The sequence below is a fragment of the Anolis carolinensis genome, unplaced genomic scaffold, assembly GCF_035594765.1.
Source record: "Anolis carolinensis isolate JA03-04 unplaced genomic scaffold, rAnoCar3.1.pri scaffold_10, whole genome shotgun sequence".
Taxonomy (NCBI): Eukaryota; Metazoa; Chordata; class Lepidosauria; order Squamata; family Dactyloidae; genus Anolis; species Anolis carolinensis.
In genome coordinates this window covers 22,892,530-22,920,450 of record NW_026943821.1, presented here as the reverse complement: position 1 = coordinate 22,920,450, position 27,921 = coordinate 22,892,530, and the positions used below count along the sequence as shown (strand labels likewise).

At 40.4% G+C, this 27,921-nt stretch overlaps 1 protein-coding gene across 1 annotated transcript; it reads right to left on the bottom strand.

Moving 5' to 3' along the window:
- Positions 1 to 841: 841 nt before the first annotated feature.
- Positions 842 to 27,915, bottom strand: col9a2 (collagen type IX alpha 2 chain). Its single transcript, XM_062962420.1, has 32 exons — positions 27,725 to 27,915; positions 24,075 to 24,149; positions 22,673 to 22,708; positions 21,076 to 21,138; positions 20,279 to 20,332; positions 19,901 to 19,936; positions 19,352 to 19,375; positions 18,092 to 18,145; positions 17,307 to 17,360; positions 16,704 to 16,751; positions 13,811 to 13,867; positions 13,395 to 13,448; positions 13,160 to 13,213; positions 12,282 to 12,335; positions 11,984 to 12,037; positions 10,698 to 10,751; positions 9,246 to 9,299; positions 9,063 to 9,116; positions 8,771 to 8,824; positions 8,616 to 8,660; positions 8,409 to 8,462; positions 7,661 to 7,714; positions 7,274 to 7,327; positions 6,661 to 6,732; positions 6,507 to 6,542; positions 6,121 to 6,165; positions 5,574 to 5,606; positions 5,060 to 5,206; positions 4,542 to 4,596; positions 3,951 to 4,139; positions 3,544 to 3,621; positions 842 to 3,145 (listed from the first exon to the last, which is right to left on the bottom strand). The coding sequence occupies exons 1-32, from the start codon at positions 27,797 to 27,799 to the stop codon at positions 2,940 to 2,942; spliced, it is 2,076 nt and encodes a 691-aa protein (XP_062818490.1). The 5' UTR covers positions 27,800 to 27,915; the 3' UTR covers positions 842 to 2,939.
- Positions 27,916 to 27,921: the final 6 nt, after the last annotated feature.

Below are 27,921 nucleotides of genomic sequence, written 5' to 3'. Positions count from 1 at the left end.
CAAGATGCAAGATCTCCAGCGAAACAATTCCCAGATAGTAGCTGTCCAGACTCTTTTTAGAGACTTCCAGAGAAGGTTGAATGGAATGAATGCATCCAATATTAATTTTGAAAAAGTAATTAGAACTTGTCTCTCCCTTATCCAAAATGCTTGGGACCAGAAATATTTTGAATGGGATTTTCCTGCTTCTTGGCAGACTGGAGGCCATCCAGCCTCTGCTTAAAAACCTCCAAAGAAGGAGCCTCCACCAGACTCCACTGCTGAACAGCTCTCACAGTGAGGAAGTTCTTCCTAATGTTCAGGTGGAATCTCCTTTCTTGTAACATTTGTGTCCTAGACTCCAGGGCAGCAGAAAACAAGCTTGCTCCCTCCTCCCTATGAATTCCCTTCATATCTTGATCCCTGGCCCTCATCATGTCTTCTCTCAGCCTTCTCTTCTGCAGGTTAAATATGCCCGGTTCTTTAAGCCGCTCCTCATAGGGCTTGTTCTCCAGACCCTTGATCACTTTAGTCGGCCGCCGCTGGATGCTTTCCAGGTTGTCAACATCTCCCTTCAATTGTGGTGGCTGTTAGGAATTGTAGGAGTTGAAGTCCAAAACACCCGGAGGGTCGAAGTTTGCCCATGCCTGCTGTCGATGCACCTTACTTATCACAGCGCCAGAAAGGTCTTCCAAAGCAATCCACCTGATCCTCTGAACAGAAGAGAGATCCGGTAAATTAATCATAATTAATTATGAGGATGGTTCAATATCACACAGAAGGTAATCAACAAAACACGCCCGAAAGAAAAATTCATTTTTACAAGTCTATTAAACTCAGAAAAGCAGACTCATCCATTAAGTTCGTTGACATTTGTTCTTCGTTTTTATTGTCTGGTTTGAATAGCTATTTCTGTGGAGGAAAATATAATGATTTGTAATTAACATTTATAAAATAACTTTATTTTACAAAGATTTACAGCTTTAGGGAGAGGACTCGGGCCGACTCTGTCTATGCCATTAAATAATTAACCACAAATCGCATGTCATTAAGAACAGAAAGAAAGGTTGTATGAATAAAGATTGGAATAAACATGGATTGCCTAAACTCTTCCACATAAGACACAATAAAACCTAGCAAAACATCAACAGATTAGACATCAAGTAGAAAAGGAGCTGAAACAAGAGAGGAGGTTCAGTGATCAATAAAGTAATTGATGGATTATCTTAAAGCCAAGCCAGAAGGAGTTCTTCAAGTAAGTAAAGACTTCCCAAAGCAGGTTTTATTTTTTTTCCCATAAAGCATAAGAGGGAACATGAGAGATCACAAAAACAATGCAATGCAATTGTGGATTTGCAAGATGGAGATTAAGATTTAATACTTACTCCATATTCATTAAGACTATGTTGTCTTAATGTAAGTCTATATTAACGATAGACTTAATGCAAGCCCAACTTAATAACCAGCAACCTCATTGGGTGAAAGAAGTCTATTCAGTTGCCATTTTGGGCCTCACTTCTACTAACAAGCAGGACTCCATGCAATCTAGATTAGAAGCGAAACAGACCTCATTTACTCAATGTGTCTGCTGGCTGTTAAGGTGGGCTGGACCGAGACACCACTTGGTTCACGTACATAATTATGGCTACTTCCACACAGCTATATAAAATGCCAGAAATATTGAAAATTAGTGTATTTTTAATTACAAAAATGATGTACAGGCACTGAAAGAGTTATAATGATGCAACGACTAAGCATAACCAATAGGATAATATAAGCAAGTGTGCCTGTGAGTTAGTTGCCCCTCCTGTGTGAAGACGTCCTTCTGTGTGAAGAATGCCTCAGTGTAATGAGTGTTATTATTGGCTGTTCCAAGGAAAGAGAAGCCCAGCGTGAAGCAAAAATATAACAAGGAAATATAAAGAGCTTTGTTTATGTTATGAAAACCTTGTTTTTGTAAATAGTACAACCATATTATTTTTCTACGAGAAAATCCTCTGAAGGAAGATAACAATAGTCTGTGTGTTTTTATTTCGTCTGGTTCTGGGCCACGCTGCTGCTGCTAAACAAAGTACTCTACTGTATATTTTTATGGAGAGGGTCCATATATTTTGTTATTAAGCCCATTCGCCAACATAAAATCCACATTGAACTGGATTGTATGGCAGTGCGGACTCAGATAACACAGTTCAAAGCAGATATTGTGGATTAACTGCCTTGATATTCTGGGTTATATGGCTGTGTGGAAGGGCCCTAAGTAGCCAACCAAATATCAGGAGTTGTTTCAATGAATGTCTTCCATAGATCTTCTCAATGCAGTGCTATTTTGTTAAAAGAAAACACCCTACCTTGGTTGCAAGGTCACTACACAAGACTCCAGAACAGTGGTTCTCAACCAGTGGGTCTCCAACTGTTTTGGCCTTCAACTCCCAGAGATCCCAACAGAACTGGTTGAGATGTCTAGGAACTGTAAGCCAAAACACCTGGGGACACATAGATTGAGAACCACTGCTCTAGAACATTAAAGAGAAATGTGATTTGGACTCAGGATAGATACCATGAAACCCTTCTCCCCTCCTCACCAAGAATAACATGGGAAACAGTGAAAAGAAAGCCAGACAATCCAATGAATGACAGTCCAACAGTGGAAAGAATCTAATATCCAAATTATTGATGGGTTGTCCCTCTCCAAAACTCTCATTGGGTGCATTTTCATTCAGCTTGACTTAAGCTCCTCACAGTGGACAAGTGTCGCCTTCTCGCCAGCAAAACATGGATTGGTTGATGTTCAAGTATCAAAAAGAGGTTTCTCATCCCAAAGGAGTTGTTTGGATCGGTGCTTCCCCATCTCTTTGGCCCCTCCCCCGAGTTCTGGTGTGTTGGGTCTCTTAATGCCAACCAGGGAGCTTTCACTGACTTGATAAAGTCCACGGGACACCAGAAGGTTCTGCTGGCGACATTCAGTACGACGGTCCCTTGACAGCACCTGGTTCAGTCATGCGAGCCGAAGCATAGGCCGACGCTCCTAGACAAGCGGCTGCCTCGCAGAATCCAGGAAGGCCGGCAGGTCCAGGTAAACCAGGGCGCCCAGCTTCTCCTGGATTACCTGGAGAACCTCGCTCTCCTTCTTTGCCATTGATGGCATGGCCTGGGCGACCTGGAAGACCTAGAAGAATGGAACAAAAGTAGGGTGTCTATCTGTTCAGCTTCTAACAGACCTAGACAACTTTTTTTGCTTTGGACTGGACTCCAAGAAACTCCAGTGACTTCTCAGTGTTCCCCAGACTAACCATACTGTATTTACTCAAATCTAACGCTCGCCTTTTTTGGCTAAATTGCCTTGACAAAATTAGGGTGCGCATTAGATTCATGTAACACAATAATCTTAGTGCTGAGACAAAGCAACTAAGACATGTGTTCTTCAACCATGATTCTAGTTCCTTGAATCAACATTTCTCTTCCTGCTTTGATATAACTCAGCCAATGTGTATTCCCCACCATGTATTCTCCAACATGGTGTCTCTGTCCTATATTAACTTCAATGAACTTCAGAATTGGTCTTACCTGGTATACCTGGTGGGCCCGGCATCCCTTGATGTCCACGGCCAGGTTCTCCCTGCACTCCTTTCTCACCCCTCTTTCCTGGAAAATTGAAAAGGAGAGAAGGCAACTGTTATTAGTGTCATCCAGAGTTTTCAATGCCGATGCCACTATTACAAGTGTAACTGCACACAACAAACAAAGCTCCAACCATGGAAGACATGGATGAGCACCTAGATAGTGTCTAGCCGTGAGTACATCCACACAGTTACCCAGAAGACAAACACTAACCATAGTTTGCTGACTGATATATCACAACAAACCATGGTTAGGACTCAAGAGGTACCAGAAAGGGGAAGAAGCATGCATAATTTGAACTGGGCATCAAGAGCTTGAGAAGATCGTTTCTTCCTTTTTTGAAACAGTCTCACCTTTTGGTCCCGTGTTGCCAATTGCTCCTGGATATCCAATGATCCCTGGGATGCCACGAAGGCCTGGGTGCCCATGTGGCCCTTGTTGGCCAGAAGGTCCTGGTGGTCCTGGAGGTCCCGGTGGTCCCATCACGCCTGCCCCGCCCAGAGCTGCTCTTTTGGCACTCACGGCTAACTCTGCCAGCTGTTCTGTAAGAGCCAAATTTCACCCCAAGTCAACACCTAGGTAGGTCCAATCCATAGTTTTACTCAAGTGAGGCGTAACTATAAGATTTAGGGCCATATTAAATAGTTACATTTTCGAAGCTTCATTTATATCACCATGAATATGTCCACTGCACAATGGCCCCAAAAGTGCAACCCCATGTGTAAGGAAAATGAGGTGCAGATAGGACACCATCACCATGTACTTACTCATATGAACCTGATCTTGAGAGGAAAGCATTTCCTTGGTCCTACCACCCTTGAGCCATGTTTGGTGAGACTACAAGAAAGGACCTCCTTGGTAGTAGTATGAACCGTGGCAAACTGCATTCATTCTATAGTGTAGATGCACCCTAAATCATCTCATTTTTTCCTGATGTTACTCACCTTGCAACATTTTGAGGACCACATCAACAATGTGCTGATCTCCTGTGTCCCTTCCCTGCAAGCAGAGAAAGAGGATAGTGAGTCCGACTTCGAGCCAAATCCAGACTTTGGCTTCTTTTGAAAGGACTTTGTTTCATGCCTAATGTTTCTATGGATTCGTTTCTTACAGCCTTGTTTTTGTAACTATCTTTTGGAACTGAACTTTTCCCTTTTGTGAACTATCTTTTCCCTATTTCCTAATAAACTACAAAAGACTACATTCTGTGTGCAGCCTGGTGTCTTTAGCAAAGTGAAGCTAACCTGAGGTGCGACAGGTACCATTTTAATATAGTGTGATAATCCTCTAAGTTTATGGTCTTTGTTCATTCTAACCGCCCCCCACAAAGTTCTGTGAAAGAGTTCAAGCCACATGCATTTGGAGATCTTCATTTCCAACCCACTCTGTGCCACCATATGTGATAGAGATCTCAAAGGGTGACATGGGCAGAGAGCGGAGATCTTGATGGGAGTTTACTCACCGGAGCACCTTGAGGTCCAGGCATGCCAGGTACACCTCGCTCCCCGCCGAGTCCACGAGGGCCAGGGGGTCCCGGGAAACCCCTAACACCGGGTGCCCCTGCGTCCCCAGTTGGTCCAGGGAAGCCAACTTCTCCACGGACACCTTGCTGTGAAAGGTAAGACACTACTAAGAAGCCAACCTGAGTACATCCAACAGGCCCAGAGTGGGGAAAGAGAGACCCACACATGGTTGTCGACCTCAATTTTGTTGAGCCCCCAAAGCTCACATCCAATATTCCAAAGCTCACTGAACCCCCTTCTAAATGGGACTGTTTCCATAGTTCCTATTTGCTTTCAAGTCAGCTTCATCTCCTGTCAAGACAATGGATGAAAGACCTCCAAGTGCTGCAGTCCTGTTGAGATTTTGCAAACCTAGACACATGTGGATTCATTCCACCTCCTCATGCTACTCTCTAATTTGCCACTGTATTTATTGGATGGTTTAAACATGTCAACAAATAAACAATCAATCACCTGTCCTTTTGGTCCCGGCTCACCCGATTCACCCTAAGAATAAAGCACAGAAATCAAGAATCAATGACATGATCGCACCTTTGGTTCTACTACATAACACAATTTGAAAATAATTCTGTTCCTGATTTGAAAGTGTTATTTCCTGTTTAATTGTGCACTCCTTACTTTGAAAGTAGATGTTATACTCCAGAAACTTCGTTTTTGTGGCTGCCACAAACCAAATTGGATTGGTTGAGGCTCAACGAGATATTCATTGAAAAACTATAGCAAAATGTGCTGCAGGATGTCCCACAAAAACAAAGTTTTTGCAGTTCAGTCAATTTTTTCTATGTGACATTTCTCACCCAGAACAAAAATCACGTTACATAGTGTTATTAGCAGATGTGGTTACTATGTTTTCCCTAGGAATCTCTATGGTCCACTTCAGACCATACAGTTGACTTGGAGGACTTAGAGATTCCTACGGAGAACACTGTAATGAGGTCCACAAAAATCCACAAAAGTTAAACCCACAAACCCATGCTGGCATCTTCCAAAAGAATCTCACCTTCTCCCCGTTCTCTCCAGGAAGGCCTTCAACTCCAGGATCTCCCTAGAAAATAAAAGAAATCATATTTCCCAAGTCTCCTGGGTTGGTCAAAACCATCTCCACTCCTTTCACTGAAAGATTTTCACTCTCCTTCTACTGTTCATATTATTGGATTTGGTATTGTCTGCTGTTTCTTATCATATTGATGTGTCTAGATTAAATGCACACTTTTTATATGCTTTGTTAGCTACCACGGGAACATTTCCACCATGCTGAAGGCACTGAGGAGAAAAATAGCTTATTAAATAAAACATGGCCCAAAAAACAGGCAATAAATTTTTTTTCTCATGCACTCTCAAAGTTAAGAGCCGTAAAAGGGCAAAAAAGCAATTGCCAATACTTACAATGTCACCCTTGGGTCCCGTTTTTCCTGGGGAGCCCTAGAAAAAGAAATGAAAATATTGTGGGATGGCGTAAGGTCTGAATCGGAATGTATTTTCAGAACCTTTAGTTACGTCTCCCAACGTTACGGACAGGATGCGAGTCCCAAGAACATACCTTGACGCCTTTAACTCCAGGGAGACCTTGCGGGCCTGGGATTCCCGGTGGCCCCTGTTCCCCTTTGGGGCCCTAGAGAGAAAAGAGAATACGCATGAGGGAGAGGAGGAGAAATAGAAGGGAAAAGCAGGTATCCAAAAATATGGAATCATTCTGGAAAGGGAAGAACAGGTAGACTTCAGAGAAGGTCTCTAACCCAGGGGTCCCCAAACTACAGCCCACGGGACACATACAGCCCCCCGAAACCATTTATCCGACCCCTGCAGTGATGGCGCATGCAGTGCAAAGGAGGAGGAGGGAGTTTATTTTAAACTATAGTCTGGCCCTCCAACGATCTGAGGGACATTGAACTGCCCCCCTATTTAAAAAGTTTGGGGACCCCTGCTCTAACCTATTCTGCAAAGGGAATTGCCAGCTTCAAGTGAATAGCAGCAAATGACACATATATTTTCTAGTGGGAATTCAGAAGAAGCTTTCAGCTAAACCCCAGCGTGGAATCACCATTCATTTGACATGGAAGCCACCAACAGTTGGCAAGGTTTTGCCAAGGGGACTTCAGCACTTTAAAGGATAGGAGCAAAAAGAAATACATTTCTAGATGTCCCATACTCACCGTTCTTCCCTGCAGTCCTGGAGGACCCCCTGGGCCCCTCTCACCACGATCTCCCTGGAAAACACAGAGCTAAAGGTCAAGATCACCAATGAAGGATTATATTCTTCCTAATGTCTAAAAATACTAAATGCAACAGATTCCAGCTGATGTTGGAAACGAAGCAGGTCAGCATTGGTTAGTACCCGAGTCCCTAGCCGCCCCTTCAAGGAGAAGAGGCAGAGTATAAATAAAGATGATTATTATTATTATTATTATTATTATTATTATTATTATTATTATTATTATTTTGATGGGAGACTGCCAAGGAATACCAGAGGCTGTAGACTACGTTTCACAAGAAGTAACTTGCAAAATATATACATTTCTTTCCCAGTTTGTAATGATTACCTTCATGCCAGCAACACCTTGTGGCCCCACTTCTCCAGGAGGTCCAGGCTCACCCTAAAATAAAGAAAAAAGAGGGGAAAATAAGGTTCACTTTATTGTTATTTTTTGCAGGCAAGTGGAGAAGGAATCAAGTTAACAGTCATTACATACAGTATGTATCTTTAAGGTGTCCACCCTTCTCTCAATGGCTCTCGTTTGGAGGATTTCGTAGGATGGCATTGCCACTTATGAGAAATGCAAATCATGGGTTTCCTAGATAATAGGGAATCTTGTTGAAGAGACTCCTAGCTGGCTGGCAAACTGTTCTCTTCAAAGCTTACTTTGCATAAAACAAATATGGAGGATTGCGCAGAAAAATGACAATTAAAAGTTGTTTTCTGCGCAGAAAATGTCGTTTCTGGCATACTAAGTCTCAAATTGCCTCAAAGAGCAAAATTCTAAGAGCACTTATATATGTGAAATATATGTAGTTTCACATTCCTATCAAAATAGCCATTTTTGCTATGATGTGTGGCCCACAGATGAAGCCATCCTGGGTCTTTTCCATGGACAAGTAAACATCAACCTTGCAACGCCTAAATCTAATAGAAGAAAACAGACTGAATCAATGGGCTTGGATCTGCTCCAGCTGTGCGGATCTGGCTCCTTCAATCCATTCAAGTTCAAATTCAAAGCCAGAGGAGGTCTTATGGCTTGCGGACATAGAATCCACTGGCAATCCGACCTCTTATGCTTCCCTTTTACTTACCATTTTCCCAGGTGAGCCCGACAAACCTCGCTGGCCACGTCCCCCGGGTTCACCCTGTTAAGACATCAAGGAGCAAAATTCAACATACTTAAGGATCCCCTGATTCATTGAGAGGGTCTTCAAAAACCCTACGGGCACCAATCTGTATATGGTTTAAAGATCAAGCAAAGCAGAAAATAGCAATACAAAATAGAACAAGGCACATACCTTCTCTCCCGGGCCTCCTTTGGTCCCAGGTGTGCCTGGCAAGCCCTATTAAGTAACAAAAAATGATTATTTCAAATTATTATTTCTTGTTCAAATTATTATTTCTAGATGAGGAAGAAATGGTTGAAAGAAGCAGATAATAAAGCAAGACTCACTGCTAATCCACGGTGCCCTGGGGGACCTGGACGCCCCGGTTGCCCCGCACTGCCCTAAACAACGGAAGAAGAAAAGGCATGATGAGAACGTAAGAAAGAACAAGACAGGTATCACTAGTACATGGCCAGGTGAAACACTATGCTTGTAGCTATGGCTCAGTTTTCATTTGCTAAATGTTGGCGGGAGTCCGATTTCCCCATACGATGGAATATCCTCAGATATCAGAGCATAGACTAATAGTATCCATCCATGCTACTCCAGCCTACTTTGTGTCTCTTGAAGTCAAGTTACCTTTATTCCTGGAATCCCTGGAGTACCATCTTTACCATCGATTCCAGGAAGACCCTATAAGAAAAGGAAGAAAGAAGAGGATATTATTTCTGGGTATCTATTAAGGTCAGTTTGGATCATCCCTCAAAATCAACCTTTCCTCCATTCTCTCCACTCAATCCAACTTGGGAAGGAGATACTTACCGTTCTTCCTTTGGGGCCCATTTCTCCTTGAGGGCCCCTGGAACCACGCCCACCCTAAAAAGGAACAAGGAGAAAACCCTTTTTGTCCATAAATCATTGAATATGAGGAGGCAAAAGCCAAGAAATCTTCTTCCCACCATCATGCTGTGTTTTGTACAATGCCCCAAATTTCACAGCAGGTTAAAATAAATTATTATTATTATTATTATTATTATTATTATTATTATTATTATTATTCATTTTGTAATGGTGTTTATTAGTACAAATAATTGTTAGTTGTAAGATTGTAGAGGTGGCTCTATCGCCAGACTGCAACGCAAAGCAGTATTTTCTCTGTCCCTCAGGTAATGACCACATCTGGCTGATATAGATATCTATGGGACCTCTTGGGGTTACAGATGGCTCTTTCTCATGGCCTTCTATAGAAGCTAGTAGATACATAAGCTAGTAGATATATAAAATAGGTTTAAAAATCAAACATAATTCATAGCGATAATGATTCAGCATTTGCAAAGCTTGACAAACAGGTTGGTGTTCCTTTTTGTGGAGTCCAGCTGAAGCATTTTTATTTGTTTATTTATTTATTTATTGACCCTATTTATACCCCGCCTTTCTCAAGGCAGCTTACATATGGCAATTATTCAATGCCTTAAAACACATACAAAACATTAAGCTTAAAAATAAATTAAATTAAAATTAATACATGTTAAACATTTAAAACATTACATTCTCAAGGCAGCTTACATATGGCAATTATTCAATGCCTTAAAACACATACAAAACATTAAGCTTATAAATAAATTGAATTAAAATTAATACATGTTAAACATTTAAAACATGACATTCAATACTACAATCACGCCATCCAGAAATTGTACTCCAAGGCCGTAGTCAATTGTTACATATTCCAAATCTATTATTGCACTGCGTTATTCTCCGAAAGCCTGATCCCAGAGCAAGGTTTTGTTGTTTTTTTAATTTTGTTACTGATGTGAAAGTTCTGATGTGAAAGCATTAAGAAGGTTTGCTCCAGACGTCCCATGAGAAGACAGAAGGAAAGGTTGGAAGAACCAGACAAGATGGTATGTGCACATGGTGAGTTTTGTGGGAAGTGAAGAGGACGACTGGATAAACTTTATAAGTGAAACTCATAATACCATGAGAAACTCTGGCTAACCCTTTCAAGAATGGCAGGAGTGCTGTAATCCGGTAATCCCTTTCGGTCCAAATAGAAGTCAACATACATCTTTGTCTTAATGACGGCTGACTTAATGAGCAGGACGAAGGCATGGAGGGAATAGTGGATTTTCCTAAGCTCCTGCAAGTGTTGGAATGGTTCTGCACTAGTGAGGATTCACAACTGGATTTAAGGCTGGAAGGTGACAAGAAGTATCCTAGCTTGAAGATCTCATGAAGATGCAATGCAATCCTCGTGCAACACTTTCTACTCACCACGTCTCCCTTCTCTCCAGCCTGTCCTGGGGGACCCCTGGGACCTTCTTCACCCTGCAAGAAATAGGTTGGGATTAATAAGAAAATGAGAGGAAGAAAGGAGTATTCCAAATCTTTCCAGGGTAGTTGGCAGGGATGGGATTTTTTAAAGGACGTCATTAAAATGATAAGTAAAGGATCGTCATAAAAAGTCAAACAGTAGGTTTTGCAAGACCATGTCTCAGAGGTGCTTCAAACAACTGTAAAACAGTTTCAAAATAGTGGGATTTATTCATTTGCAGCCATCAAATTGCTGAATAATCACTATCAAATAACACAGTTTGAACGGCATTATATGGTCAGTGTAGACCAGGCATGGGCAAACTTTGGCTCATGCCTGGTATAGACCCATATAACCCAGTTTGAATTGCATTAAACTGCATCATATGGGTCTCCACAGACCATATAATGCAGTTCAGTGTAAACCCAGCCTGATCGGACATCTCTCGATTTAAGAAATGACTCTTTCCACCATTTGTTCAAAAAGAGAGAGAGAAAATAAGAAGTACAAGTCTCCCTTATCCAAAATGCTTCGAACCAAAAGTGTTTTGGATTTTGTAATATTTGTATTTGATTATATTGAATACCTAGGAAATGGACCAAAGTCTAAATACAAAATTCATTTATTTCCATATAGATCTTGTACACATAGCCTGAAGGTCATTTTATAAAATAGTTTTATTTCTGATGGTTCAAAAAGCAATGATGTCTCTATCTCCATGTGGACAGTTATGAATTCTGGAATATTTGGGATTTGGGGATTCTGAATAAAGGATCCTCATCATGATAGTATTCCTAACATCACGTATGACCACCTCTAAGAACTACTTCCAGCATGATGGCCTAAATCCAATATCAGTCTCACTCAGAAGCAATGATGGAACCAATGCAAGGTTTAACTTACCACGTTGGCAATGATTCCACGAGTCTGCTTATTTGGGAGTAGCCATTGTATTTAGGTCAATGACTCCTACTAGTTTGTTTCTATATGGGTTGCAAAACCTGAGCAAGCAGCCAGAATAGGAAACGCAACAGAAACCAAACAGCATCAAGTTATCGGTTGGTTATTCTCCAACCCTGTTTGGTTTTCTTCTGCCACATCCAAGAAGGTTGGCACAAGAATATCCAATAAAATATTTCTCTTTCTATCTAAAGGCAATCTAAGATGTCAAGAGGTTCAAACATGGAACCAAAAAGAAATGTAATAAATAAATCAGGGGTCCATGTAAAGAATCAAAAGACTGTACCGGAGGACCTGCAGCCCCAATGGTTCCAATCATGCCCTTATAGCCACGAGGACCCTAAAAAATATCATAAAGAGGAAGAGGAATTACAAAACACAAAGCATTTGTGACCAAAGAGACGTATCAATTCCTCCATTCTTGCCCCCATGTTATTTCTCCACCATCCCTCCAACTAGCAGGGACCCCAGAAATGTGTTTAGGGGTTACTCAAGACTAGTCAAAGCAAGGCATTATGAATTTGGCATACTAGCATGCACGTTTTTTCAAAGTCAACCATTTCTTTTCTACCCAAAACACTGACCGTTTCTCCTTTAGGTCCTTCCATTCCAGGATATCCCCTCAGACCTTGAGGGCCCTGAGAGAGACAAAGAAAGAAAGATCCAGTCTGGATTGATAACTTCATTTTAAGAGCGATTTCATACAACACAATTATAAATGTGCATTCCACTTTAACTGCCATGACAACAGTTCATGAAATGTCGGGATCTGAAACTTAGAGACTCTCAGCCTATGATAGAGCTCTAGAGGCAGAGGCAATAAACTACAAGTCCCAGGATCCCACAGGATGGAGCTGTGGCTGTTTAGCTGGAATCATAGCACTATAGCTGTGTAATGTGAATGGGTCCCAGTACAAAACTATGGCATGTCTTGAGATATCAGCTCCTAAACCTGACGACTAGAGATGACCTCCTTGTAATGTCATTAAACATAATACAGAATACATGAAGATCCCCTAATGCCTTCCCAAACCAGAAACTCCAGAAGATTTCTAAACATCAAGTGGAAGAACACTTGATGTTTAGAAATCTCTAGGTCCTTCAACACAACTTCCAGTAGAAGTTGACCATCAAGAGATTCTTAAGGAGGTGATCCCTCTTGGAACATCTTAGTCCTTCAACATGACTCTGTGACCAACTTCTGGGGAACGTTGATCCTAGAGTCCCAATGGAACATCTAGAGATCACTTTGGGGTCACCAAAAGGCTGGCCAGCTCCTGTCCTCCACTGACTTCGAAAGAAGCCAAGAAAAGCTTTCCACAAACATCTCAAGCTTCCGTCTCCCTGGACCACCAAGCTCTGCCCTTTTCCGATAAAATCCACATCACATCCTAGAGAGCCAGTCTCAGAGAACCTCTTCCTTAAGCAAGAAAAGGTGAAGAAACAGAAATAAATACGTTACGGGAGGGCCAGGGATGCCTTGTTCTCCGGATGGGCCTGTGTCACCCTTCGGGCCCTGCAGAAATATTGATAAAAATGGGTTAGACATCACTCACTGGGTGACAACTCACAATCTCTCAACCATAGGAAGGCAAAGACAAATATCCTCTGAATAGATATAGGGTTGCCGTAAGTTGGCATTGACTTGAAGGCACTCAACAGTAACACAGTGGAAAAGAGTGTTTGGAAATACTTGCCGGCCTTCCTTGTCTGCCAGGCTCCCCCAGGGCTCCGGGGCGGCCTCTGTGTCCCTAGAAAGAATCAGACCACATTGAAAATATGAATTCCTGATGCGGAAACCATTTCCACCAAAAGCTCTCCAATCAATTGACTTGGGACCTCTCACTTGTTGCATGCAGTTTGAACACATCAAGAGAGCAAGACATCCAGTAATGCTTTGACATATCTGCAAGGCTTTCTCTCTCCAACAACTTGTTAAAAGATACCCTGAAGGTCATCTTCAACTAAGGTTTCCAGACTTAGTTCAACTTCATTCAACATCCTTGGGTATATTAGGTATATTAGCTGCAGAAGATGAGCTTCCCACAGTCCTAGACCATTGATATCATCATTAGCCTCACAACAACAAAATGTAAAACAGGCTGGTCCTTACCTTCAGACCTTGTAATCCCTGAGGTCCTTTGGGTCCAGGTGGGCAGTTGGTTGGGCACTGTGTGGGGAGCCCAAGGGACAGAGAGAGAGGACACATTAGGGATCTCTTTTCCAACTAAGAAATGTAACAATTGGGGATACATATTTATGGATCAAAAAGTATCTGGTATCTTATTTCATATGAGAGTCTAGTCCAAGAGAGACTTTCATAAGTATTCCTATTCCAAGAGACAGTTTACTGTTGTGATTTGAGCACTGGGCTAGCATATTGGGGGAACAGTTTGAATCCCAGTTTGTGCAAGGAAACATATAGGGTCATCTTGGGAAAGTCATTCTCTCCCAATCTTGGAGGAAATCAAGGGCAAACCTACTTGGAACACATTTTGCCAAGAAACCCCCATGAGAGAGTCGATATAATTCACAACTGACTTGAAGACATGACAACAACATCCTGCAGGAAATTCACAGAGTACAAGACTAATGGGAGATACACTGGACTTAGCAATGCAGAAAAGTTGGAGAAGATGTCTCCATCCGGTAAGTCGGCCAGAGGTGGTGACCAACAGTTGCCACATCAAAGGATATAAGTAGGCCACTGATTGTGACCAACAGATTCCACATCAGGATACTAAATCTGTCCCGTATTTCATCTAGGGTTCAAAGGCAATAACCAATGCTTTCTCTAAAGGGGTTTTATGCCTTGGACTATGCCAATAAAATCCAGAGATCTTCCTACTTGATCTGACCAATGGACCAAAGTTTCTGCTTCTCATTACAGCTTCTTGGAAGCCCATGAGCAGGATGTGAACCTAAATGACACTTGGGTTCTCCAGCAACTCATACTGTACATATTGGCCTAGGATTCGGGAAGAATGGGGTTCAAATCCCCACTCCATCATCAGGGGCGGTTCAACCGTGAGGCAAACTAGGCAGTTGCCTGTGGCGCCATCCTGTAGGGTTTTCCTTAATCCCTCCTTATTATCCAACATTTTCACTCATCCAGTGCTTTTATTTTTCAGTGATTGGTTTCGGGGGGAGGGTGCCAAAATTCTGTTCACCTATACTTGAAAATTACCTTGGGCCGGCCTTGTCCATCATGGAAAGGTGACCTTGGATGACTCCATCCTCTCAGTTCAAGAAGAAAGCAATGGCAAAACCCTTCTAAGTATATTGTGCCTTGCAATAAGATGGCTGTAAGTCGGACTGAAGGCTCACAACAGCAACCAACAGTGAAGCAGTCTATTCTGCATGCAAGGGATTTGCTGCCAAGCCTTTTAGCTATGGACCCTTGTTGGTTCATATTGTCAGATTTTTTACTGCTGCCGCTTTATTGTTCTCCTCCGAAAGCTGATGTTATTGAGTCAGGCTGCCGTGTATTGTCATGCTGTGCTTTGGAAAGCTCAACCAGCTTGTCTTTTTAGCCAAAGGGTATTTTGAGAGAATTTTATGGGACACTTCCACAATTGCCTTCTCAACAAATGTCTTTTTAGAGTGCCTTTTCGTTTTCTCCCTACCATGGAGCTGCTTGAGATGAGAAAACGATCTGGAGAGGAGGGGGAAAATGTGGAGAAATAGTGCAACGTTTGAACATTAGGCTTCGACTCTGGAGACCAGGGCTTGAATTCTCCATTGGATGTCCTTGCATGAGTCACACTCTCTCAGCCACAGAGGAAGCCAAGACAAACTCCTTCTGACCAAATCATGTCGAAATAACCCTTTGATAGATTTGCTTTAGGGTCGCTATATGATATGATATATATGAGTTGAGGACACACAATGACAATAACAAACATAACAAACCTACAGAGCCATTCTTTTAAGAGATTAGTATTCAAAGTCCTGGGGCTGAATAAGCAAATATTTACTAGTTTTGTCTTCTCACACATTTCATTTTTAATAGTTCTCTATCCTATTTTTAATGGAGACAAGAGAAAGAGGATGGAAGACAGAGAATTCTGGAGAAATGTTATAAAAACAGAGCATAAATTGCTCACCTAGGCTAGTAACAGTGTAGAGATGTAAATAATACATGCCACTTTTCTCAACTTTCGTGAGAAAAGGTGTCTCTGAATGTCTACCGCTTTGAGATTTTTTTCACATTTCAGAACATTTTTGTGCGTGCAAAAATCCTTGAAAACAAACCCTGAACTCAATATTTTTCCCAGTGTTTTATCAAACTACACTGATGTCTGTTATGTTATGTTGTTTTGTAACTATGTTATTACATTTTGTTTTAAATTTATGGACTGTTTTTCTTATATAAGCCGCCCCGAGTCCCTTCAGGGAGATAGAGGTGGACTAAAAGAATAAAGTTGTTGTTATTATTATTATTATTATTATTATTATTATTATTATTATTATTACAGTAGAGTCTCACTTATCCAAGCTAAACAGGCCGGCAGAACCTTGGATAAGCGAATATCTTAGATAGTAAGGAGGAATTAAGGAAAAGCCTATTAAACAGGTTATGATTTTACAAATTAAGCATCAAAACATCATGTTATACAACAAATTTGACAGAAAAAGTAGTTCAATACGCGGTAATGTTATGTTGTAATTACTGTATTTACGAATTTAGCACCAAAATATCACGATATATTGAAAACGTTGACTACAAAAATGTGTTGGATAATCCAGAATCTTGGATAAGCGAGTCTTGGATAAGTGAGACTCTACTGTATTATTATTATTATTATTATTATTATTATTATTATTATTATTATTATTATGTCTGTGCAAAAATGCTGGGCTTTGTAGTGGAGCAACGCAAGGTGCTTTTGCATGAACAATGTTAATATAAACAAGCTTCGAATGTGAAAACTTCTTGTAATCTTGCTCAGTGGGAAAACAGAAAATGAACTGATTCCTTCTGGCATGTCGGAATTCCTTCTTACCAGGAAATCGGCACTGCCTTCGACTCCTTGGATGCGACCAACCGGTCCCTGGAGAAAAGCAAAAGGAGAAACAGTATAATACCCCAAAACACAGGGATATATCCAGCTTTGGAAAGAAATGTCCATATTGGCTTTAATTTTTAACTATAGGGAAAAAAGCTAAGGCTCGGACAGGGCTCTCAATTTGAAAAAAAAGCAAAATTTGACACTTTGGAACAGAACAATTTTTTAGGATAAGATCACAATGAGATTTAAAAACATCTTCCATGAGTCCTTATCTTTGTAAATTCATGGAGTCAAGTTGTATTATAGCAGTGGTTCTCAACCTGGGGTCCCCAGATGTTTTTGGACTACAACACCCAGAAATCCCAGCCAGTTTACCAGCTGTTAGGATTTCTGGGAGTTGAAGGCCAAAAACATCTGGGGACCACAGGTTGATAACCACTGCATTATGGGCTTTGCAATCAACATCTATTAGCCAAGTGCTACTCCTAACTTTGTAAGAGATTTTGCTATTTTTACCAATATTTTGCATACAATTCCAACTACAGTCTACCTTATGAGCACTTTGTCTAAAGAACCTTCTGTTGTAGCAAAACGTACCGGCTTCCCAGGAGGTCCAGGAGGCCCTCGCGGCCCATCAGGTCCACGCACGCCCTGCAAAAGGAGAAACCCCAAATGCATATCAGTTGCCTTGATGGTGACCAGGAGACACCTAAAGACCATTCACCACCCATTGTTTCAACACTGATGCTGGCAGAATCCCAACCAAAGGAAGAGTCATTCAACAGAGATCATGGCCTGATTTCGATCAATTAGTTCCAACTAGACTGGATCTAATAAAGTCAAATTCATGAACAAAAGCCAACCAGATTAGCTGATGAGCTTTTCTCCAGCTCTGGGAGAGAGATTGCCTTCTTGACTACATTTTCAGGGAATGAGTTTATCTCTCTCCCTGCGACCTCCCAATATTCGCTGCCTGAGGCAACCGCCTCACTTTGCCCAATGGCAATGACTATTAATTATTTATGTATTTATTACATTTATATCCCACCCTTCGCACCCCGAAGGCGACTCAGAGCGGCTTACAAATAATATGTACATACAGTAAGTCATATTGCCAGCACAGCAAAACACCAGCACTACACATCACCATACTGCACCACACCGCAACACTACCAGCAACACCACATGCAACATACAATTAATACTACTAAATTGCATTATTATTAGCACCACACTGCATCACATTACAGCAATATCATCAAGATCATATGCACATACAATATATGACATTATTATATATTATTGTATATTATAGTGTATATTATATACAATATAATATATATGTATATTATGTATATGACTAGTCCTGCTGCTTCTATTACCTTGGGTCCCAAAGCCCCAATTTCTCCTGGAAGCCCAACTTGGCCTGAAGGGCCCTGAGGAGGGAAAGCAGAGGGAAAGGAAACAAGATTATTTCGTATCTTCATAGACTTTAAATACAAAAAAAACCACACGCTAGTCACAACCTTTCATTTAATTCTGCAGCCCTGAGCACCACAGAAACAATGCAGTTTTGACACTACAGTAGAGTCTCACTTATCCAACATAAACGGGCCGGTAGAACATTAGATAAGCGAAAATGTTGGATAATAAGGAGGGATTAAGGCCTATTAATCACCAAAACATCATGTTCTACAACAAATAGACAAAAAAAGCTATTCAATACACAGTAATGTTATGTATAATTACTGTATTTACGAATGTAGTACCAAAACATTGCAATGTATTGAAAACATTGACTACAAAAACACTGACTACCAAAAAATTGACTACAAATAAAGATAGAATTGCATAAAATGAATTTACAGTAACAACTTTGTCGGAAATTAAATCTGTCAAAAGTTCAGTCCTTACTGCCTAGAGAAAGAGCTGTGGATCTGTGTGGGAGGCAGACTGCATTGGATAATCCAGAACGTTGGATAAGCGAAGGTTGGATAAGCGAGACTCTACTGTACTTGAATTACAATGGTTCAATACTATGGAATCCTGGGAGCTGTAGTTTGGTGAAGCACCAGCATCCCTGGTAAAACTACAGCTCCATTGAGCCATGGCAGCCAAAGTGGTGTCAATCTGGATTAATTCCAGTGTAGATACAGCCTTAGAATTTGTAAAAGTGGCTACACCTATGACAGTATGACCATGGCAGATGAAGCATTGTGGGAGTTGTTGTCCAAAAAAGCAACTTTTCCAAGCTCCAGACTGCCTTGCAGTGATGCTTGCAAGGAGGAAGAAGAGACAATAACAGACTTTCTCCAGCCGACAGCGAAGAAATATTTTGTGCTCGGCTGCAAGACTTTACTGACCCTTCCTTAAACTATCAAAGCAGCACAAATGTGTGTGCCAACCAGCAGCGCTCGCCTGTGTGAGAAAGAGAGAAAGGTCATCTAGAAATATTGCTGGCTTTGCATTTTAACCTCCGTGCTACCAGCCAGGAGAGTAAATTCTAAGCAGGTCAGCAAAACTCTGGGCAATAACAAGGTACGGAGCCAGACGACTGCCAGCAACCCTCCAAATCCTCCGGCAGAGAAAGAGGCAATTTTCCTGTTACCAGTATAACCCAATTTCCCATTGATGGTACTTACAGGAGGTCCTGGAAGGGAAGGGCCCTGGAACGAAACAAAGCAAGAGTGGATGAGAATAATAATAATAATCAGGACCTCAAGATTGAACTGCAAAGACTCTGGCAGAAACCAGTGCAGGTGGTCCCGGTGGTGATGGGCACATTGGGTGCCGTGCCAAAAGATCTCAGCCGGCATTTGGAAACAATAGACATTGACAAAATTACGATCTGCCAACTGCAAAAGGCCACCCTGCTGGGATCTGCGCAAAATACATCACACAGTCCTAGACACTTGGGAAGTGTTCGACTTGTGGTTTTGTGAGACGAAATCCAGCATGTCTATCTTGTTTGCTGTGTCATACAACGTCGTTGTGTCAATAATTATAATAATAATATCCAGTTCAAAGCAGATAATCTGGATTTTATAAGGCAGTGTAAAAAGGGCCCGAGGGAGCAAAAAGCTAAAGGCCATTGCACCACGTCAGTGTTCATATGTTGCACAAAAACCAGATGCATTATTCTTCTAATATGTTTTCTTGACAGAAGTGTGCAATAAGGAATAGATACTTACTGGGAGGCCTGGTGGTCCTACAAGTCCCGGTTGACCCTGTGTCAACACAAAAGGGAAGAGAAGTTCAGAACTGGACCAAAGGGGAGCTAATTTAATGTTGTTCATTGGGCTGAAAGTGTGCGACTCTGCCAAAGTCACCCAGGGTGAGCTCCCGTCTGTCAGCTCCAGCTTCCCATGAGACATGGGACATGAGAGAAGCCTCCCACAGGATGGTAAAACATCCGGGCGTCCCCCTGGGCAACGTCCTTGCAGACAGCCAATTCTCTCACACCAGATGCAACTTGTAGTTTCTCAAGTCGCTCCTGACATGGAAAAAAAACCCCATTAGGTTTTCATAGCTTATTCAGAGATAAGATCATCAAGGAATTATTTACTTACTTTGACTCCCGGTCTTCCAAATGGGCCTGGTTCTCCTTTTGCTCCCATTAGACCCTGGAAAAGAAAAAAGAGAATCCCAGCATCATCTTGAGGAAAATGGAACTGCTTCTGCAGAAACAATCTAATGCTACAAGCCATGGGAGGCGAGCCCTGGAGTTTGCACAGAATACCTTCAAATATCTTCCACTGAATCTGGAGAAGTGGGCTGTAAGTCATAAAGGGTGTATCTAATGTAAAATTAATAGTGATGACAACCAGAGATCACATCTGGCAAAGAGAGAGACCGCTGGGGTGCAAAGGAGTGTCAAGAATATGTCTGAGGTCCAGCATTGCACTTGCATTGCACAAAACTATGGTTGTGCAATTCCGTGGTAGCAAAACCGATTATCCTGGTTTTGCAATCCAACTGATTTCCATCATACAATTGTTTCGGCTGCACTTAAAATGTCCCGGTTTCTTTCTCCTCCTCCTCCCACCTTCCCCTTCTGTCCTCAGTGTCTTTTCAATGCTGCAAAATGAACTCAGATAAGCTTCCAGGAAGACTTGTTCCCCTTTTAAATATATAGCCTTCTCTGCACTATTATATATTTTTCAAAACCAGGAGCAGAGATCTGCAGTCTTGTTTTGTTTGGGAAGCGGGTTAGCATCGTTGGAACTCCATTCAACATCTGGGAGCAAAAAAAAAATACATGGTTTCTGGACCCACTAAAGTTGCCCATCCTAGCAATACATGTTGACCCATTTGAACATGAAACAGAATAAAAAAGGAAAAAAAGCAACCGCTGCTTTGTACTTACATCAATCCCAGGTTTCCCCGGAGGGCCATCTGGACCTGGAAGGCCTGGTTCTCCTTTGGTTCCCTGTTTACAAAGAACAGGGGAAAAGATAAAGCAATGGGAGAACAGGGAAAAATCATAATAGTGCAGAAGGATGCCTGCCTTGTGTTGAGCTGTTAGCAGTGGCAATGAGGTCAATGAATCCACTCCGGGTTAACTTTAAAGGAGGTGTCCAAAGTGCTGAATATTAGGAGTGGCACTTTATATTGTGGTAGAGGATTTCTATTCTATTCACTTACTGGTGGGACATGAGGTCATTCTCCTTGCACCCAATCCTCCATCAAATGCACCTTCTTCACCCAATGTGGCTACTAACCATTAAGGTGGGTTCTGGAGTTCAAGTAGGAACTATTTCTTAGTTACACAGATGTATGGTATAGATTCAGATTAGGGCCGTGGTGGCCCAATGTGCTGCTGAACTGCTGACCGGAAGGTCGGCAGTTCGAATCCGTGGGACAGGGTGAGTTCCCACTGTTAGCCCTAGCTCCTGTCAACCTAGCAGTTCAAAAACATGCAAATGTGGGTAGATAAATAGGTACCACTTCAGCGGGAAAGGGCAAAAAGACGCTCTGAGTCCCCTTGGGGAGAAGGGTGTATAAATAAATTATTATTATTATTATTATTATTATTATTATTATTATTATTATTTGAATTCTTCTTTTAAAACCCACCATTGAAATGCAAAAGAAACCTTCCTCATCAATCCAGACTGCAGCCCAGAAACACTCTGTTATCCCATTCCTCCTGAAAATAACCCAAAGGCTATTGTGACTCAGCCTTGGTGTGACTCTGATGAGGATTCTGGGAAGCAGTTTCTAGATGATGGGATTCAGGTTCAGGATGAGTTTCAAGATCACTCTGATGGGAATTATGGGATTCAGATGCAGAATGTTCCTGCTGTGGGAGCAGGGAGGAGCAGGGAGGCTTTCCCACAGGAAGAAATGATGTTGTTACTGATGATAGTTTTCAGGTGCAAGAAGCAGAAAGGGAGAGTAGCTCCCAGCCTGATAACACTAACGAGCCCTGTGGCCTTGAAAGCGATGAGGCCGCTTCTCTAGATCGGGCTAGTTGTTTGGAATTTTGCATAGAAGTCTCAGAATAGCAAATAAGAGGGAGGTCAAAGGGCAATGAAATGCCTTCATTCTATGCTATTAAAACAGTCTGCTGAGAAGGAAATCTTCATCAAAGCAATTCCTCGCTTGAATCAAGAACTAAGTTGCTTTCCTGTATTCTCTTATAGCCTGGATGTATCCTCTTTTCTGGGACTTTGGCTTTGTTTTAAGGGCCTTGCTTCATGCCTAATGTTTCCATGGCTTTGTTCTTACAGCCTTGTTTTTGTAACTATATTTTGAAACTGAACTTTTACCTTTTATGAACTATCTTTTCCTTATTTCCTAATAAACTACAAAAGACTACGATCTGTGTGCAGCCTGGTGTCTTTAGCAAGGTGAAGCTAATCTGAGGTGTGACAAATGCTTCCTGAACTAACTATATTTTCTACACTAAGAGTTTGAAAATGCAGACCTTGAAAGGCTGAGGGATTTGTTAGGATACTCACAGGGCTTCCTGCTGCACCCGGCGGACCTTTATCCCCCTGCAGAACAAAGAAAAAACATTATTATTATTATTACTATTATTACTATTATTTATCTACTCACTTCCTTTTGCATCCCCTTTTCCTCCCTTATGACCCATGAAGACTTACAAAATTATAACCATAGATTAAAACCTTCACTAATAACCGTTATTTGTGAAATGGTTTACACATGAATGGATTTGGAAACACATGCATATACATCATGAGATACCCTAGAGATGGGACCCAAGTTCTAAACAAGTTCATTCCATATGCATCTTATCCTGAAGATAATTGTATGAACAATATTGTTAACTATTGTGTGTATAAAACAACATACTGAACTGTCAGAAAGCAATTAATGTAATTTTATTCGTATCTGTTTTTATTTCTGAAATTTACCACTCTCGGCTTATACTGGAGTCAATGTTTTCCCAGTTTTTTTGTGCTAAAATTAGGTGCCTCGGCTTATATTCAAGTCGGCTTATACTCAAGTATATATGGTACATCTTATCCTGAAGATAATTGTATGCACAATATTGTTAACTATTGTGTGTATTAAACAACATGCTGAACTGTCAGAAAGCAAAGGTTCCCCCATCACAGACAACCATTTGTAGTATTTTGGATTTCAGCATTTGGATACTCAACCTACCATATATACTCATGTATACGTTGACCCTGTGTATAAGTCAAGGGCAGGTTTGGGGACATTCCACAGAGATAGTAATGCATAATAATAATAATAATAATAATAATAATGATGATGATGATGATGCTTGGTCTGCTGAATGGTCATGAGTGATACGAAATCCACCATATCTATCTTGTTTGCTGTGTCATACAATATAATAATAATAATAATAATAATAATAATAATAATAATAATAATAATAATAATAATAATGCTTTATGTATATAAAATTCATCAATGCTTCATATATATCTATATTTATATCTACTGTATATAAGTTAAGGTACAGTACTCATACTGACCCATGGATAAGTTCACCCAAGTTTTGGTGGTTGATATTTTTACTTACATTCCTAGACTTATACATGAATATACAGGCAGCACCCAAGTTATGAACAAGATAGGTTCTGGAAGCGAATTTCCCTTCTCTCACTTTCTCTTGTTTCATTCCTATTCTAAACTATCAGTCGTTTGTAAGTCAGATGTTTATAATTTTGGGACTTTGCCCAAAGTCCCAAAAGTATAGGATATATCTTCTTTTCTTAAAGCCACACTACAATATTCATCTGACTCTCCAGCTCCCTCTAGGCTCTTCACTGGGTATTGCAGCCTCCTCCAATATACAATGCCCCCCTTTGTACCCAGTGGTTCTCCCCCCATTTATTCCAGGTTTAAGCCTTGTTTACTTACATCAATGCCGTCAGCTCCTGGAATGCCTGGCGGGCCTGGGGGGCCTCTTGGTCCAGGCTCCCCTGGCGGACCTTGCTAAGGAAAGCAAAGGAAAAAGGAAATGATTGCAGTAGAAATAGAAATGCTGAAAAGTCACCATCATAGCAAAGAGAAAACTATAGTCCTCTTATTGTCATTGACTTACCTGGCTGCAAGAGAGGTGTAGGTCTGATAAGGTACCAGAGGCAATGAGAATAGATGAGAAAGCCTATCAACCTGGATCGCCTAATTGCAAGATATTTATATAGATATACATTTACAGCAATTGCTGCATTTTATTTTATTGTTTTTACCAGGGGGTACTGCAGATTTATGATGATGTGTTGACTGTTTTGTGAGCTGTTCCGAATCCCTCTGGGAGATAGTGGCGAGATATAAATAAAGTTTTATTATTAGTCTTATTATTATTATTATTATTATTATTATTATTATTATTATTATTTCTTTTGAAAAACCACCCGAGTCCTTCTGGGAGATGGTGGCAGAATATATATAAAGTATTATTATTATTTGATTGTATGATACAGCAAACAAGATAGACATGCTGGATTTCATATCACAAAATCACAAGTCGAACACTTCCCAAGTGTTTATTATTATTATTATTATTATTATTATTATTATTATTATTATTATTATTATTATTACATTAGAAAAACCTCCCCGAGTCCTTCTGGCAGATGGTGGCGGAATATAAATAATGATATTAGTAGTAGTAGTAGTAGTAGTAGTAGTTCATTAGAAAAACCGCCCTGAGTCCTTCTGGGAGACGGTGATGGGATATAAATAAATTATTATTATTATTATTATTATTATTATTATTATTATTATTATATTGTTAAAAAAAGAATTGTATTATATATTGTTGTTATTATTATTATTATTATTATTATTTCATTAGAAAAACCGCCCCGAGTCCTTCTGGGAGATGGTGGCGGAATATAAATAAAGTATTACTATTATTATTATTTCATTAGAAAAACCGCCCGAGTCCTTCTGGGAGATGGTGGCGGAATATAAATAATTTTTTATTATTATTATTATTATTACTATTATTATTATTATTTCATTAGCAAACAAGATAAAGCCAACAGTGAAATCCAACCCACGAATCTTCATTTACCTGAGAGTAAACTTCTTTAAAGTCAACGGGGCCCACACCTGAGTAAGCGTGAATGTAATTACACTGCGGCTGGATCTACAGTGTGTTAAAGCGCTGAGCTGCTGAACTTGCAGACCGAAAGGTCGCAGGTTCGAATCCGGGGAGCAGAGTGAGCTCCCACTGTTAGCCCCAGCTTGTGCCAACCTAGCGGTTCGAAAACATGCAAATGTGAGTAGATCAATAGGTACTGCTCCGGCGGGAAGGTAACGGCGCTCCATGCAGTCATGCCGGCACATGACCTTGGAGGTGTCTATAGACAACGCCGACTCTTTGGCTTAGAAATGGAGATGAGCACCAACCCTCAGAGTCGGTCACGACTGGACTTAACTTCAGGGGAAAACCTTTACCTTTACCTGGATCTACATTGCCACGTAAAGCAGTTTGGACTGCATTCCGCTACAATAAGATATAATACAGTTCAAACTGTATTCTGTGGCAGCATAGATTCAGTCTGTTTCTCTTTTCTATTTGAACTGGATTTCAAAGTGCTTCCATTTGAATAGGATCTTGTCCATATCCTTACTAAAGTTTAAAGTGGTTTTTTTGGGGGGGATAGGAATAATTCCATCTGAAATATCACATGATATACATCCTTGTTTCTTTAGGGAATGCATCATACAGGATTTAATTGAGCAAAAATCACAGACAGAGACGTGGAATTAAAATTCAGAAAGTCCAAGAAGGTATGGTGCCTGTGGTCTTGCTCCCTCCCCTTTCTGTTTGCTTTCAGAATGATATTTCGGCATCTGGTACATTTACAAGTAAAAGGGATACCTTTACGAATACTACTGGGTGTATAAAATAGCAGTTTTGGAGCCACTGCAGACGGGGAATGCCCGCTGGTTGTTGATGAATGAATAGACCCCTTTGTACTTTGGAAAAGCTGCAAGGCCTCTTTGTCTTCAAGTGATTGGGAAAAGTTTCTTTTTTTGGATTGCGGCTCCCAGAATCCCTAACCAACATGGGCAAAACTACCCCAAATGTAGCTCTGAGTCCTCTTTTTGAACATATGTCCATTTGTCCATGGAACTGCACTGATACAGGAGGCGAAGATACTATGATTAGGATATATATCGTATAATTCTATTATACTATCCTATTACAGTAGAGTCTCACTTATCCAACGTAAACGGGCCGGCAGAACATTGGAGAAGCGAATATGTTGGATAATAGGAGAGATTAAGGAAAAGCCTATTAAACATTAAATTATGTTATGATTTTACAAATTAAGCACCAAAACATCATGTTATACAACAAATTTGACAGAAAAAGTAGTTCAATACACAGTAATGCTATGTAGTAATTACTGTATTTACGAATTTAGCACCAAAATATCATGATGTATTGAAAACACTGACTACAAAAATGCGTTGGATAATCCAGAACGTTGGATAAGTGAGACTCTACTGTATTTTTATATTATAGATGTTCTCTCATTGTTGTTTATGTGATTTTAATATGCTGCAAGCCACTTTGGGTCCCGAGAGGGAGAAAAGCGGTATAAAAATAAAGATTATTTATTCTTATTATTATTATTATTATTATTATTATTATTGTTGTTGTTGCAGTTCAATGTCACTTTAATTGCCAGGGCTCAATGCGATGGAATCATGGAGGTTGTAGTTTGGTTATAATAATAATAATAATAATAATAATAATAATAATAATAATAATAATAATAAATATTATTAGTAACCCTCATCTTCTCAATGCTCAAGGTTCTAATAATAATAATAATAATAATAATAATAATAATAATAATGGTAAATATTACTAGTAACCCACCTTTCCTCAATGCTCAAGGTTCTAATAATAATAATGGTAAATATTATTAGTTACCCACATCTCCTCATTGCTCAAGGTTATAATAATAATAATAATAATAATAATAATAATAATAATAATAATAATAATGGTAAATATTATTAGTTACCCACCTCTTCAATGCTCAAGGTTCTAATAATAATAATAATAATAATAATAATAATAATAATAATAATAATAATAATGGTAAATATTATTAGTAACTCTCCTCTCCTCATTGCTCAAGGTGGGATACAGCAGTGTACATATATAAAACATAAAAACATTAAAATGCACACAACAAAAAAACGGAATGGAATGCATTAAATGCACAACTCATTGTGATCCATGGCATCACCTGGAAGGACCGCCTCGTTCTTCTAAAGCTTTGGAAATTTGCATTTTTGCGGGATTGCAAAGTTCCCCAAACTCTAAACCTTAGACCCAATTTCCTAGAAGGATTTTGGGAGATGCAATTGAAAATGTGGAAGCTTCACACTGAATGGATTGTTCAGAGAGGATTCACTAACGATGGGATCCAGAATGGATGTCTAAGCTCTCCCAAAGTACATCCCAACCAAAAGACCCCCATCACTAAAGATATATCGCATTTTTAAATAGGATAATATTTTAAAAATGAACTTACAAACTGAGCCAAAGAGATGGAGGCGATGTGAAGGAGGAGGAGGCAGAACTTGAGAGTATCCCAAAAGCTAGCCATAGTGAGAGGGTGTCAGGCTAGCTCGGGTGACCAAGTTTTTGCAGGAACGAATCCACAGGAATGGAAAAAGAGAGAGAAGAGGAGGAGGAGAGGAGGTGGGCCATGAATATGCAGGGAAGGAG

Bases quoted from the DNA above. Each gene is read 5' to 3' on its own strand.
- col9a2 (XM_062962420.1), bottom strand. From the start codon at position 27,799: ATGGCTAGCTTTTGGGATACTCTCAAGTTCTGCCTCCTCCTCCTTCAC. The intron at 13,449-13,810 runs GTAAGGACCAGC...GATTCTTTCTAG, and splicing joins AGGGATTACAAGGTCTGAAG to GGACACAGAGGCCGCCCCGG. The intron at 7,715-8,408 runs GTAAGTAAAAGG...TCTTTATTTTAG, and splicing joins CGGGCTCACCTGGGAAAATG to GGTGAGCCTGGACCTCCTGG.